This window comes from Stigmatopora argus, chromosome 22, assembly GCF_051989625.1.
Source record: "Stigmatopora argus isolate UIUO_Sarg chromosome 22, RoL_Sarg_1.0, whole genome shotgun sequence".
In the NCBI taxonomy this organism is placed as follows: Eukaryota; Metazoa; Chordata; class Actinopteri; order Syngnathiformes; family Syngnathidae; genus Stigmatopora; species Stigmatopora argus.
This window is the reverse complement of record NC_135408.1, coordinates 2,273,783-2,288,396: the sequence shown is the minus strand read 5'-3', so window position 1 is coordinate 2,288,396 and position 14,614 is coordinate 2,273,783. Positions and strand designations below refer to the sequence as shown.

General features: G+C 42.2%; 3 protein-coding genes across 4 annotated transcripts in view; 1 reads left to right on the top strand and 2 right to left on the bottom strand.

Annotated features, from left to right (window-relative positions):
- The window catches only part of LOC144068013 (phosphatidylinositol-binding clathrin assembly protein-like), a 35,283-nt gene extending 33,384 nt beyond the window's left edge, over window positions 1-1,899 (bottom strand). The window contains exons 1-2 of one of the 2 annotated variants that reach the window (XM_077592180.1): window positions 1,041-1,899; window positions 610-944 (exon numbers count right to left, since the gene is read on the bottom strand). In XM_077592180.1, coding sequence (XP_077448306.1) covers window positions 610-739 — 130 coding nt within the window. In that variant the 5' untranslated portion in view covers window positions 740-944; window positions 1,041-1,899. Of the gene's footprint in view, window positions 1-609 lie in introns of both variants that reach the window. The other variant, XM_077592181.1, reaches the window with a different exon arrangement.
- Window positions 1,900-2,046: 147 nt separating this feature from the next.
- On the bottom strand, window positions 2,047-8,320 carry rab38c (RAB38c, member of RAS oncogene family). Its single transcript, XM_077592195.1, has 4 exons — window positions 7,980-8,320; window positions 4,440-4,570; window positions 4,013-4,150; window positions 2,047-3,523 (listed from the first exon to the last, which is right to left on the bottom strand). Exons 1-4 carry the CDS (start codon window positions 8,170-8,172, stop codon window positions 3,365-3,367), a joined length of 621 nt encoding a protein of 206 aa, XP_077448321.1. The 5' UTR covers window positions 8,173-8,320; the 3' UTR covers window positions 2,047-3,364.
- Window positions 8,321-8,670: 350 nt separating this feature from the next.
- On the top strand, window positions 8,671-13,641 carry LOC144068442 (ras-related protein Rab-39B-like). Its single transcript, XM_077592992.1, has 4 exons — window positions 8,671-8,945; window positions 10,014-10,235; window positions 11,177-11,447; window positions 12,835-13,641. The coding sequence occupies exons 2-4, from the start codon at window positions 10,021-10,023 to the stop codon at window positions 12,988-12,990; spliced, it is 642 nt and encodes a 213-aa protein (XP_077449118.1). The 5' UTR covers window positions 8,671-8,945; window positions 10,014-10,020; the 3' UTR covers window positions 12,991-13,641.
- Window positions 13,642-14,614: the final 973 nt, after the last annotated feature.

The window sequence follows — 14,614 nt, the reverse complement described above, 5'->3', positions numbered from 1 at the left end:
TAGTCACTTGTCTTATATAAAATGTTCCAATAAGACTAATCTGTGTTTTCAAATGGATTGGTGGCATAGCATACCATGTCAACTGGATAGTTAATTTGATATATATGGGTAAACTGAGTATACCACCATATGAGCATCATGGAAAAGCTCCCTTGCTTTCTTCTTGGGAGGAGTGTGATCTTTTATACCAAAATGCACTCCATCCGTCACATGCAGTCTTTTTTAGCCGGAAAAAAAACAGCTGACCTAATCATCCCTATACGTATATTGTGCCGTGCATCCACACACACACGCACACATGCGAATGCATGCAAAAGCAATCGGCAGTGTGCAGATAAGGACACCACACACACACATGCATAAATGATAGTAATGCACCAGTGGACAGTGAACTTGAATGTGGAGGGGGAAATGCTGCAGGACTTAATGATTATGCATTTAGGCCTGTGAATAGCGTGACATCCCCGGTATCCATTTGGTGGATGGACGGTGCCTAATTAAAGGAGGACGAAAGACGCCTTTTGTGTGTGAGTGATGCGCGCCTGCACTGATGGCATTTGCGTGTGTCTACGTTAGTGTGTGCGTGTGTGTGTGTGTGTTGTCACCTACAGTCAAGGTGCTTCTTCTTGGGTCCGCTCACTTCGTGCGTCGTGGCCTTGCACACGGCTTTGCTGATGGCCGAGCCGCTCATGCTGTGCTGCGCGGCGGCGATCCGGTCCGTCAGAGTCGGCCCGGACATGGTGGAGGAGGAGCGGCTTCGGCTGGAGCCTGGAGGAGGTGGCGGGGATGGGGGGTGGGGTTGGGGGGCAGTAGTAGTAGTAGAGGACGATCAAAATGACTTTAGCGGAGGGGGGTAGAGGTGGTGGGCAATGCCCTCTGCGTGGATCAGCCGTCTCAGCGAGGAGAGGAGGAGGAAAAGGAGCACCGACGACTCATGCGTTCACCTAAAAAAAACTACATTCGCTTTAATGCTAAGGCAATCGGATGCGGAAATGAAACAAAGCTAAGCGGCGGAACGTCCCGAGTGTCCCTGAACGCACCTCGGCCGATGCTGATGCGAGTGCGAAAAAAAGGGGGGAGGACTGGGGGGAAATCACCAAATCAACGCCAAATCCTCCATGATTCAACTCTCCTCCGTCCAAATGCGACAAATGGACATGTTGGGACTTGCTCGTCTTCTTTGGCCCGTCTTCGAAATGTCGCCCTGCACAAACAGCTTTGCTTTGTGCTGCCGGTCTTCTTACAAAAGCCCAAATTCCTCTATAGAGGTCGCCCCGTAGGCTGGTGATGCGCGTGCGTCTCCTCGTTAAACTTGTGTGCAAAATGGCAGTGCAATGAATCAGGTGACTAAAAAAGTAGTCTGAGATTGGGCCACATCTTGGGTCAGGGGAGGGAATCTTAAAGCAGAACGCAATTGTATAATTTGGGGACATCATTTTAAATACATCAATGTTCACCATCTTCTCATTCCACAATAGGCAATGGCAGCACGGGGTTTTACATCCTTTTTAATATAGTTTTTTTTCCATTCATTTTGGGTCCAAATCATGTTCATGAATCAAGAATTTCATGAAACAGCCACTATAATATAGTATCACGACGTAAGCTGTTACTTCATATCTCATGCCTCGAGATACGAGGATTTCGAAGTACGTTTTCATGATATGCCTGACGCAACAAAAAAAGGTATATACGTGTGCGCGTCCATTTCCCGACGCTATGGAGCAGCAAAAAAACTCAAATATGAACACCATCAATTCCCATGAATTCCTTTCACCATCAGTAGGAGGTGCTAATGAGCCTTTATTGGCTTGCCGACCACAGACGGACTCCAAAGTTGAACAATGGAGGCCAATTCCCGATACAGTAAAGGCCTGTGTGGTCACATTTTCATGTTATAATTTTGTGTTTTCACCCAACGTGAAGTGTTCACTGAACATTTCCTTCACAGAGCCATCGTGAAAAAAAGCAAACTTGGCAGAAGTTGATCGGATTGCATGTGCAGTACATCAGCAGTTACTAGTGTGTTGCATCACTAGGTTTAAATACTTTAAAAAGGACCCTTTATTGGGTTTAACATTATTATGTAACAGGTCTGTAGCGCGTGTATGTTTTTTTAAAGTTAAAAAAGTAGTTGAAAAATTCACCTCCTAACAAAGTCAGTGGTATTTAGGGCAGTGGTCCCCAAGCATTGGTTCGAGGACCAGTCCCGGTCCACGAGCCACCTTGTGCTGGTCCGTCAGAGTAAAAAATATTAACGTTTTCAATCTCAGCTTCCACTTGAAATGAGAAAAGTTGTTATAATTAAAATAATAGATAAAAATAATAAGAATAAGAATAATAATAATACTAAAAATAATAAATACTTGCTATTATGCTTGGGACTTTTTTTGCCATCGTGGGTGTGGTTTGTGCACCGATCCCAACCCCACACAATTTTGTCTTAAGTTGCCGCTTATTAGCCAGTCCGTGAGAAAATAGAAAGAGCTTTACTGATCCAAGATGAGAAAAAGGTCAGGGACCGCTGATTTAGGGCATATTTTGTTATTGCTTTCGGTACACTCTGAGGAGGAACTGCATTTTGACACTTTTGAGAAGATAAAGTCCCACAAAAAGGGGAATAAGGAAAATATAATTTGAAAAGTAAGGCAAGGTTTTGATCTGCTTTGTGGTGTAGAGGTTCACTCGCCTGGCGCAGGCTCCATTTCCGCTGGTGGTGGTGTGATTGTGAGGGTGTATAGTCGTTTGTCTCTCTATGTGCCCTATGGGTGACTGGCGACCAGTCTAGGGTGTAGTCTGCCTTTTGCCCAGTCAGCTGGGTTGGGCTCCGCAACCCTTTCGAGGATGGAAAGAAAAATAATGAATGATGGTAAGGTTTTGACTTAGAGTTAGGCATTTTGTTACAGATGTTTTAGGCTTTTTCTACATTTGGGTCATTGGGATCGGAATAGAAAATCTCTGCCGCAGAACTGTTGTCTCCTTTCAAAACTGACGCTTTGATATAACTACACTAAGGTTACATATGATAAGGCTTCAATTTAAATGGTAGATTAGTTTGAGAACGAAATTGTAAAGTCGCTGAAAGGTGCTATGAAATGGTAACTATTGGGGGAAAAAATGAAAACAATGAAATTTAACATGTAAAAAAATGAATTTTAGACTCAAATCTGAAATTTTCTAGTGGACAGGGCCAAAGCAGCTGCAAAAGGAAGACTCATTTCATTATGAACCCTTTTCTGACACTTTTCCGGTTGGATTTGTGTCCAAAATATGGTAAGGTCAAGTTAAAGTCACTGGTTGTAGTATATCATAACACCTTTAACTCCATCCACTTATTGTCTGTGATTACCTTGGGTAAGACTTGTCATTTAGGACATGACGAACAGCCGAGGTGCTTCTTGGTGGCATTGGCATAGCCCGAAAGGACTAGGGTGGTGGGCTCTCGCTCGACAGGGGTGCTCTCCTCGTTGCTCAGGACATTCTGCACCAGGCAGTGAGCCGCCTCCTCAATGTTACTGTTTTCCTGAGGTAGGGAAAAACAACCACTTATCGCTGTGTAAACACGGTAAAGCAAGGTCACGTTACGTCTTTGGGGAGACGTCGGGGCGAGGATACGAGGAATAGGACCCAATTGCAGGGAAGCAGGCAAGGGCGAGGGAAGTAGTGCTCATAAGAAAACTTTAATAACTTAGGCAGGATCTTAGAAAATAACAAAGACTTATTATTCAAATCACAAAACCAAACCTGACTAGGGAAAACACGGGGAATCGAGGAACGATGTAACGCAGACACATGGCAAGGGAAATAAGGCAGACGATCCGGCAAATAACATAACGATCAGTGGGGGTTAAATAGACAGACATGGGTTGACGAGACAATTAGGAACACCTGGGAAACACACGAGGGAGCAGGCAGGGGCGGAGAAACGGCAGCTGGACACAATGGGAAATCACTCAGACGGGACACCAGGGGGGGAAAAAGCATAAAACCAAGCAGCCCTAACAGGTCGCACCTTGGCCGAGGTCTGAAACCATCCGACGAAGCCGTTATCCTTGCAGAAGGCGTCCAATCTGGGGTGCAGGCATGCTGCTTGGTCAGCCTTGTTGGCTAAGAGGACCGCTGGAACCGGTCTCCCATTGTTCAATGTCACCTTAAAAAAAGAGATTTAAAGATATTTAACGTTAGTGAAAGTCCAATCTTTGAAGTGCAAGAGGGTGAAACTGTTGGATTGTGTACTCTGATATTCATATTTATACACTGCCTTTGTTATCTTATCCTTGAACAATCTTCCTGGCAAACAGAGCAACAGGATTAAAATGGCATACTTTTGGTTTATTTTGCAGAGAAAGAGAACTAAAGATCATGGCTCAGTAAAGTCCAATCTATCAAATTCAGTAAAGCACTCCCTGAGGTGATAGTGGGATTTTTAAAGGAATGACCTTGGAGTCCAGGTCGTCCTTCCACTTGAGGACAGCATCGAATGTGGACGCTCGTGTGCTGTCGAAGACCACCAGGGCGCCCACCGCCTCCCGGTAATAGACACGTGTCATATTGCCGTAGCGCTCCTGTCCTAGGATGCACACGTGTAAACTTTATAAGCACCGTATTTATTTGAGTATAACACATAAAATTATATACCAAAAAAGTGAAGCAAAGTTCGGGTGCGCGTTATACACGAGGTATTTGCTTTTATGACCAAATCCCTGTGAAAAACTGCCCTCCGCCGGTGAAAAAGTCCCTTCCGTAGCTGTTATAATGGGAGATGTAAAAACCTGTTTTTGTCCGCCAGATGGCGCCCAAGGCCCATTCTACCAGGGGCCCAAAGAAGGTAAATTCTACCTTGTTTTATAGAAGCCAGCCCTCTCCTCTCTCCTTTATAGGGGAGGGTAAAATTAAAAAAAGTTGCTTCAGAGAAATGTTAGTAGGGTACCCGCTCACTGGAGTCCACTCAGGGAGTGCTATCCTCGCTCAAGAGGAATGGAATCAATTGTTTGGTGAATCTGATGATGATGATTCAGACTTTGAAAAATTGTAAATATTCATTTCATCTCATTTTCTGAACCGGTTTATCCTCATTAGGGTCGCGGGGGGTGCTGGAGACTATCCCAGCTGTCTAGAGGCAGGAGGACACCCTGAATTGTTGGCCAGCCAATCGCAGGGCACAAGGAGACGGACAACCATGCACACTAACACCCATACCTAGGGGCAATTTAGAGTGTCCAATCAGCCTACCAAGCATGTTTTTGGAATGTGGGAGGAAACCGGAGTACCCAGAGGAAACCCACGCAGAACATGCAAACTCCACACAGATGGATATGACCTGGATTTGAACCCAGGACCCCAGAGTTGTAAGGCGGAAACGCTAACCACTCGCCCCACCGGGCCGCCTATTTTAAATATTATGATGATGAATTAGACTTTAGGGCGGCCCGGCGGCTAAGTGGTTAGCGCGTCGATTTCAAAGTGGGAGACTTGGGTTCAAATCCAGGTCGGTCCACCTGTGTGGAGTTTGCATGTTCTACCCTGTGTGGGTTTTCTCCGGGTACTCCGGTTTCCTCCCACATTCCAAAGACATGCATGGTAGGCTGATTGGACACTCTAAATTGCCCCTTGGTATGAGTATGAGTATGAGTGTGAGCGTGAATAGTTGTTTTTCTCCTTGTGCCCTGCGATAGGCTGGTCACCAATTTAGGGTGTCCCCCACCTCTGGCCTGAAGTCAGCTGGGATAGGCTCCAGCATGCCCCGCGACCCTAGTGAGGATAAAGTGGATCAGAAAATGAGATGAGATGAGATCAAATCGACTTTAAGGATTTAAAATTGTAAATTCCATTTGAGAATTGTGTTCAAAATGGCCATTTGTTTCACCAGGTTTCCGTGTTGTGAGTATAAATGTTTTTTATGGCGACATGCGTTCAGCATTTGCCAGTTACCAATAAGTGCAATCCATGTTGTGAGCTGAGAAAAAGTGAAAAAAAATCATTTATACCAATTCTTAGTCACAAATTATGGGTGCGTGTTATACACGGGTGCGCATTATACTCGAATAAATACGGTATATTCAGGATATAAATAGTGCATACATTCCTGCTTAACTTTATTAAAGGTTAATGTGATTGACTGGTGACTAGCAAAGAGGGGTGTGCAAATTTATTGAAATGTGTGTGAGTGTTTTCCCCAAGGCGGTGGTTTGGACTAAGAAAAGACCGAGGGGATATGAAAAATAAAAATAAAAATAAACATTTGTTGGTTTATGCCTGTTTTGAGTCCACGGCAGGTCATCATGTGACCAACGTTTTCCGCATGGGAGCCACTGGCCACATTCCACAAGTAGGCAACAAATGACAGGCTTAGGGAGGGGCAATAGAACACAGAGTTTCTTACTAAGTTACACTTACAGCAAGATAGTGTTACTATCATGTTAGTCAAAAATACAGCGAAATGCTGATTAATATTTTTTGGGTAATAAAATAGTTGGCTCACTTCTGGGACTTCTTTGAACTTATGAAAGATGCCAAAACTATTCAGTTGGTTAACATATGCCACTTCATCATATGTATTTGATTTTATTCCTGTATTTTTACAATGAAATCATGTTTTTTTTGTTATTTATTATGAGAATATGTCATTAGTGGCCATTAAAAAATAAACATGTCGCTCCTGTATTTGATTTCTATATTTTAAAAATACCGTCTAAAATTTAGTTAAGTATAAAAGTTAACATTTTGTTTCTTTTGCCCTCTGAATTACAAGCAACAGCGTCAGTTTATTCTCTATGAGACCTATTAAGTTCACATTTTAACCAATTTTATCGCCTTTTGCAGGTAGGTAAGTTACTGCTGAATTACATGGAGCATTAGTATTAATTAAAAGTATTTTTTTTATATTATTATGTTTCATGAAATAAACTGTTTTTGGTCATATCAAGCTAGTGTGATTATATATAGTGAATTTATTTAACATCTAGCCATACGTTTCTGGTACGGTGAAGAATACATACCATTTAAGTTCTATTTAGTTTTTTTTAAGCATAAAAAGGTTATTTTGTTATCAACTCAATATGATAAAAAAGCAATCTACAATTGTTAACAATGAATTACCATGTTTTAGTGCACAGGTGTTAAAGTGGCGGCCCGCAGGCCAAATCTGGCACGCCGCATCGTTTTGTGTGGCCCGAGAAAGTAAATGAGTGCCGACTTTTTGTTTTATGATCAAATTCAAAAGAAGATTATAGACGTACTATAGGGAATATTTCCTGTGTTGTTGTTTTTTAATCAATAATTGGAGAAGATTTGTACTCTTGAATGTCCAAAAATGATCTATCAATCAGCACGATTGGAAAAGCTGTCAAGTCATTAATCAATTAATTTGGGCAACCGGATGAAATTGAAACTACGACGTGGCCCGCGACAAAAAAATAGTTTGATAGCTGTTTTAGTGTCATTGAAGGCGATAGACATCCGATCAATTTGCATTCCAATACAAATGGATTGGACGCCCGTTGCCATCATTGGAAACATATTCTAATGGCATATCCATTCACATGAGTGATTAGCGCGTCAGCCTCACAGTGGTGGTCCTGGGTTCAAATCCAGGTCGGTCCACCTGCATGGGTTTTCTCCGGGTACTCCGGTTTACTCCCACATTTCAAATCATGCATGGTAGGCTGATTGGACACTGTAAATTGCCCTTAGGTATGTGTTTGAGACTGAATGGATGTCCGTCTCCTCGTACACCCTGCGATTGGCTGGCCACCAATTCAGGCCCAAAGTCAGCTGGGATAGGCTCCAGCACCCCCCGCGACCCTAGTGAGGATAAACCAGTTCAGAAAATGAATTAAAATAAAAATCAATTCACTTTTAATCGTGAAAGATGATTTTAAATGGGAGTGTTTTGAGTAATGAGCCCTGCAGAATCTTGCAACTTGAATTTGCAAGCCAAAACTGTTTTGAAATGTAGCAGGTATAAAAGTTTACTAAACCGGCGATATCCCAGAGCTGCAGGCGGATGACGGTGTCGTGGTCCCATTGGATTACTTTGAGGGCGAAGTCGACGCCGATTGTGGCACGGTAATGCTGAGAGAAGATGCTGTGAACGTAGCGCTTGATGATGGACGTCTTGCCGACGCCCAGGTCGCCGATCACCAACACTTTGAACAAGAGCTCACGCTGCATGGCTCACAGTCCGCCAACAACTTTCTTACTTACAAAACAGATAGCTTTTTCCTCTACGCTTCATTTGCTGTAAACCTGTCGATTTGTATGCGGGAAGTTTAAAACACAGAACTTTTAAGCCGAACGACGAATTTCAGTTGGGAGTGAATCCCACGGGAGCAAGAGATGCTTTCAGGTGTCTCACTGCAGCGTAGAAATTTTGACTACTCTTACAGAAAACTAAACAGATAAAATACAGTTACATTGCAGTGACCGCTACGCTTGAAAGGCGTCATTCTAAATTAATTAACTAACATGATTGAATCTTAAACTAAGCTCATTGTTTTCTTATCCACACCATTTGAATGAGATCAAAAGACAATGTCATTCCATAAAAATGTGCGGTCATTTTTAAACCCCCTAACGCCTTGCGTTCCAAAACTCCGACGACAAGAAATGCATCACACTCGCCCAGATCTATGTTGCGCGCATGTGAGTGCATTTACGGTAAATGCAAATACAAGCGGTGCTGATGAGGGGCGAGTGGATGCGTTTTGTGATGCCGTCGTGTTTGTCGTCCTTGCTGCCGTTTCAGCACAAATAGCCCCCACATATTCACTACCCGCTGAAGCATCTTTGCACTTAAGCCTCCATTAGTTCAGCTTCCTTTCAAAGCGACGTGCGGCTGATAAACAACAGCAACAATAGTGCTATTGCTCTTCACACCTTGTTTTTCAAGGCATCGCTTTGGACATGGGGCTCGTTTCTTACAAATATTGAGCTTCAATTTCAAGGTGAGTAAGCATCTAGTGTTGTACCGTATATTGGTGATATATTTCAGTGCCGTAGCAGGATGCTAACGGGGTTGTTGAGGCCTGCGTGAGGGGTGCAGAATCTGAGGCTCGATAGCTTGGAAGGGCCCAAAGCTCATAGGATGTGGGCCAATGTTCATTTAATCATGTTATGAACCGCTTATCCTCACAAGAGTCATGGGGGGTGCTGGAGTCTATCCCAGACTACTACGGGTACCAGGCGGGGGATACTCTGAATCGGTGGCCAACCAATCGCAGGGCACAAGAAGACGGAAAACCAATCACACTCACACTCATAGCTAGGTGATTTAGAGTTTTTCAACCAGGCTTCCCTGCATGTTTTTGGGGTGTGGGAGGAAAGCTCGGGGGGAGAACATACAAACTCCTTTCAGGGCGTCCGACCTGGAATCAAACCCACGACTGCAGAACTGTGGGGCTGGCTTGTTAACCACTCGTTCCCCGGGCAACTGGACCAAAGTCAAAACATTCAAATTTGACTCAGGCTGGGTTGAACTTGAAAAGTTTCATTACATTTCATTTTCATTTTCTGAACCATTTTACCCTCATTAGGGTGGTGGGGGGTGCTGGAGCCTATCCCTGCTGGCTTTTGGGTCACCCTGTATCGGTGGCCAGCCAATCGCAGGGCACAAGGAGACCATGCATGTCTTTGAAATGTGGGAGGAAACCGGAGTTCCCGGAGAAAACCCACACACGTGGACCGACCTGGATTTGAACCCAGGACTCCCACTATGAGGCCGACGCGCTAACCACTCATCCGCCTAACTTGAAGAGTATTGGTTTAAAACAAATGTATGTCATTATAACTTGTTCATGATAATATAAAGAGTAAATCTTTGTCATGTTTCAGTTGCAATATTTAAAATTTTGAATCACATAATTTGACTAACTATTTTCAATAGTATTTACCATGGGCACAGCATTTAATATATACTATACTAGTTTAACCTTAGTATTTAATTATATCTTACATAAAAGAGTAGTTTAATAAATGAGAATAACCCTGTAATGCACGAATAATGTCTCCTGCAGACCTGACATGGACACAATCTGGCTGTACCAATTTCGTCTGATAGTGATTGGCGACTCAACGGTGGGCAAGTCGTGTTTGATCCGCAGGTTCACTGAGGGCCACTTCGCCCACGTATCGGACCCCACCGTGGGTGTGGACTTCTTCTCGCGCCTGTTGGAGATTGAGCCGGGCAAGAGGGTCAAGCTCCAAATTTGGGACACTGCGGGCCAGGAGAGATTTAGGTGACGTTAACTACTGCAAAATTGTTCATTCTTGTACCAATTGTACCAAATTAAATCCTTTTTGCTTTGTTGTGTCTATGAATTAAGGGGAGTCCCACAAGGCTCAGTTATAAGTCCCGTTGTGCTCACTTTTAGACAATTTGACATTTGTGTTTGTTCGTACACTATATGTATTGACAATTAATGCTAATTTGCCCAAAAATATACAGGGAGTCCTCCAGTTATGATTGAGTTCTGCCCCTCCACTGGTGACCTAACCCAAATTTGCGCACAAGTCGGTCTAAAGTTGGCATTGATGCCAAAACATTGTGTATGAAAATAAGATAATTTGCTTAACATTATTGCTGAGATGCTCAGGGTTTAAAACGGATTATTTGCAATTTAAAGCACGAGAATGACTACTGTAGTCCAACCGAAGCTAACAAAAGCAACTCGTGAACTTTTCTCGTCAGTCAGCATTTCAAAACAACTCAGAAAACACTTCAATCAACACATCAACTGTCCTTATTTTTAGGAGAACCAGAAGTTAATTGACTTTGGAGGTTGGCGACATATGGTCTGTGTGACATGTTTTTGTGGGACGATCTAATTCTGATCTGAACGCAGATTAGCTCTCCTTTTCTCCATCGTTGTTATGATGTTAAACTTTCTTTTCATTGTCATTGATATTCTCTTCTTAATCTCGAACACCCATTTTTGGAAAAGGAGGGCATAAAAGGTAAACATCCTCCTGGCCAATACACAAACATAAACAGGCACTATGCAGTAGCTAAGCGTCAATCGAGGACATCGTAACCCAGGACTCCCTGTAGATTAGACAAAATCTAATTGCCGTGAATGGGGCCCTAGAACCAAAATATTTATGAGACCCCTGCATTAAACTATTTCCATCTATTACATTGATCTGGATATGTCGTCCTAATTACTTCCGACCTCCACAGGTCCATTACCAGAGCTTACTACCGCAACTCAGTGGGCGGACTCTTGCTCTTCGACATCACCAACCGCCGCTCGTTCCAGAACTTGCACAGCTGGCTGGAGGAAGCGCAGAGTCACGTCCAGCCGCACAGCATCGTCTTCCTGTTGGTGGGCCACAAGTGCGACCTGGAAGCCCAGCGGCAGGTGAGCCGCCAGGAAGCCGAGAAGCTAGCGGTGGCCTTCGGGATGAACTACGTGGAGACGTCGGCGCGAGACGCCATCAACGTGGAAACGGTTTGTTCGGCTTTCTTTCTTTAGTAGAAGAGAAGGTATTAAAAATGACAGTTTGCACATTATGACTTCATACTTCAATGTGTATTTTGATGTGCGCATTGACCCCAACAGGCAGTATTTTCAAACATTCTCCTAGCTCAGTAAGTTCTACCAATAATAGTTGTTTCCATCATGTATGTCAAATCAAGCCACATTTCATTAAAAAATCAATTACAGTCATACCTTGAGATACAAGCTTAATGCCTTCTGGGACCGAGCTCGTATGCCGATTTAAATCAAATCAACGTTTCCCATAGAAATGAATTAAATACAAATTAATTCGTTCCCACCCTCTAAAAAAATCACCAAAAAACAGGATATTACAATGGAAAATTTTTTTTATTGGTTGTAATTCACCATCTACTAACATTAACAAATAACTAGTGGTTATGATGTTTAATACTAAAATGAGACATTATTCAGTACAACGCAGAGTTCGTGGATGGGAGAGAGAGACTTGACTGATGCGCTCGTAACATAACAAACTTTAAATTTAACTTAAATTAACTTAGATTGCTATACACACTTAAAAAAGTTTTAATCTTACGTTACACTAAATTTAAACCTTCTTGTGCAATAACCAAGGCAAAGATATTAATGTATTCCACCTAACTTAACTTACTGCTTCGCCATACGTATTGACGAGCCAGCTCAGTCATGCGTATACTGCTCATGTTTTCCGATTATTTCGTGCTTAATATTGATTGTCATCATACTCCTTTTCTTCGCACTACGCTTCATTGCACCGGCTTGCTTTGGACCCATTGTGTTTCCCTTAATTCTGCACTGACTAACGCAAAAAAACACGGGAAAAATGCAACACTCCGCCTAGTGCTCGTAGAGATCTTTGCGTGAGGGAGATGCGGCGAGAAAGACAGTGCGCTGAAATCCTAAGCACCCTCTCGCGTCTCGGCCACCTGGCTGTCTTGTACGCTCGTATCTCAAAATTTGTCTTGTATCTCAAGGCAAATATTTGCTCGGATTTTTACTCGTATCTGAAAATTTGTCTTGTATCTCAAGGCAAATATTTGCTCAGATTTTTACTCGTATCTCAAAATTTGTCTTGTATCTCAAGGCAAATATTTGCTCGGATTTTTACCCGTATCTCAAATTCCTCGTATGTTGGGGCACTCGTATGTCAAGGTATTACTGTACTTCATAGGATGTTTACCCAGGAAGTGAAGACTGGTTTCCAGGACTGAACTGGAATTGGCCCATTGTTGCACTAACAAATGAGGAAAAGGATTGAGCGCAATAATGGACCGCAAATGTCAAAGCACTTTTTTTTAAAGGATTTGGCTTGATTTAGTCCTCAGAGATTCAATTCCTCGTATGTTGTGTCCGGAAGGCGTTCATGGACCTGACGAGGCAAATCTTCGAGCTGGTGCGTGGCGGTGACATCAAGATCCAGGACGGCTGGGAGGGCGTCAAGAGCGGACTGGTCCCCAACACGGTGCACTCGTCGGAGGAGGTGACCAAGGCGGGTCGCCAGTGTCTCTGCTGAGCTCCTTTTATTCGGACTCCGTCTTTGGGAGATGAGCTCTCTGCTCTTCCTCTCCGACTACACCCACCTTCAACCCTTTCCATGTTTGCGTTACACGCTTTACTCGTCACGCCTTGACTATATCGGTGAAAAACACACTTTTCGGTCTTTCAATTAAAAGCACAAGAAGCCCTTGGTGTCGTTTCAACATGTTAGCTTTGCTGCTTCTTCAACATTACACTAACACCCGTACACACAGTTTGTGATGACTATTGACACTCGTGGTTACACATTAAAAAAGAAAAAAGAAACCGGACAGTCTCTCCTTACCTCTTCTGATATTTGAATACACATAAATACATGTACAACGCATATATACCGTATTTTCTCGCATATAAGCCGTATTTGTAACAAAAAATGATGACTGAATCAAGGGTACGGCTTATTTGCACACAAGACTTTAAAGCGTTGCTATACTCTTTTTCACTAGTAGATGTGGACAAATTAACATTTACTATTTGTTGGTTATTTTCAGTTTTGCAGTAGAAAAAAACAACCATTACTGGATGAATTAGTGTAAAACAGTTTTTCTGTATGTAACCATATTTGTTTTTTGTGCCTATATAATTTTTCTGAAAATCCACGTGAATGAATACATTGCTTTTCCATGTCCGCCCTCTGGTAATGAACCTTTTTGAATTTGTCCACATGCAGACAACACCCTTTCGGAATGTGCAATCCAGCAGACGATCCTTTTGATTTATACAGTAATTCAGAAATACCATGTGCGATAATTTTTCTTAAGATTTTCCCTTCAAAGTCTCACATTTGTTCTCCCTATTAAAACCATGAATATGGAGGTGAAAATTATTAATCAGGGGGCGGCTTATACGCAAGAAATTGTAAAATTCAACAATTTTAAGGCAGTTTTAAGAGGGCGGCTTATACGTGGGGGCGTTTTATATGCAAGAAAATACAGTAATATGCCGCAGTATCAGTCTATGCAGAAGCCAACAGTAAATAGGACCAAGGAGTATTGGGGCCACACATCACTCATTGGCTGATGCAATCTTTTAAATGAATAAAGTTAAAATTATTGGAAAAACATTGGCGTCATAACACAATTATGGAAAAAAACAAACATGTAGCTCTGTTTAACAAAATTGCAATGTTACTACAAAAATATGATATGAGAAGGTTGTTTCATAGAAAACAAAACAAAACGTTTTTTTAAGAATAGGTCTTACTTTTAACAGAATACGTAATGTTAAAAGCTGTTATATTACTAGAAAAAGGATACACATTTGAAAAATAATTTATCTTTTCTCTTGGAGTAAATAAAAACATTGTCAGAAAAACATAACTATTAATAAAGTACTAGTGATATCACCCAAAAATTGTAATATTACTAGACAATAAACAATCTTAAGACTTTATATCAGAAAAAAATCTGAATTATGGAAGCTGTATACAAACAAAAACCCACAACCTTGTTACAATACGAGTGTTGAATTCATAAGAATAAATACATCTTTGAATAGGTGATATAATTAACATAATCTCTTCAGAAAAAAGGTAGGTAATTATTTTACAAGAAAAATAGTTGTGAAATTACGATGGAAAAAAATACATTTCACAGGGGCAA

Bases quoted from the DNA above. Each gene is read 5' to 3' on its own strand.
- rab38c (XM_077592195.1), bottom strand. From the start codon at position 8,172: ATGCAGCGTGAGCTCTTGTTCAAAGTGTTGGTGATCGGCGACCTGGGC. The intron at 4,151-4,439 runs GTCATTCCTTTA...TCTTTTTTTAAG, and splicing joins AGGACGACCTGGACTCCAAG to GTGACATTGAACAATGGGAG. The intron at 3,524-4,012 runs GTGCGACCTGTT...TCCCTACCTCAG, and splicing joins GGTTTCAGACCTCGGCCAAG to GAAAACAGTAACATTGAGGA.
- LOC144068442 (XM_077592992.1), top strand. From the start codon at position 10,021: ATGGACACAATCTGGCTGTACCAATTTCGTCTGATAGTGATTGGCGAC. The intron at 10,236-11,176 runs GTGACGTTAACT...CGACCTCCACAG, and splicing joins GCGGGCCAGGAGAGATTTAG to GTCCATTACCAGAGCTTACT. The intron at 11,448-12,834 runs GTTTGTTCGGCT...TGTGTCCGGAAG, and splicing joins ACGCCATCAACGTGGAAACG to GCGTTCATGGACCTGACGAG.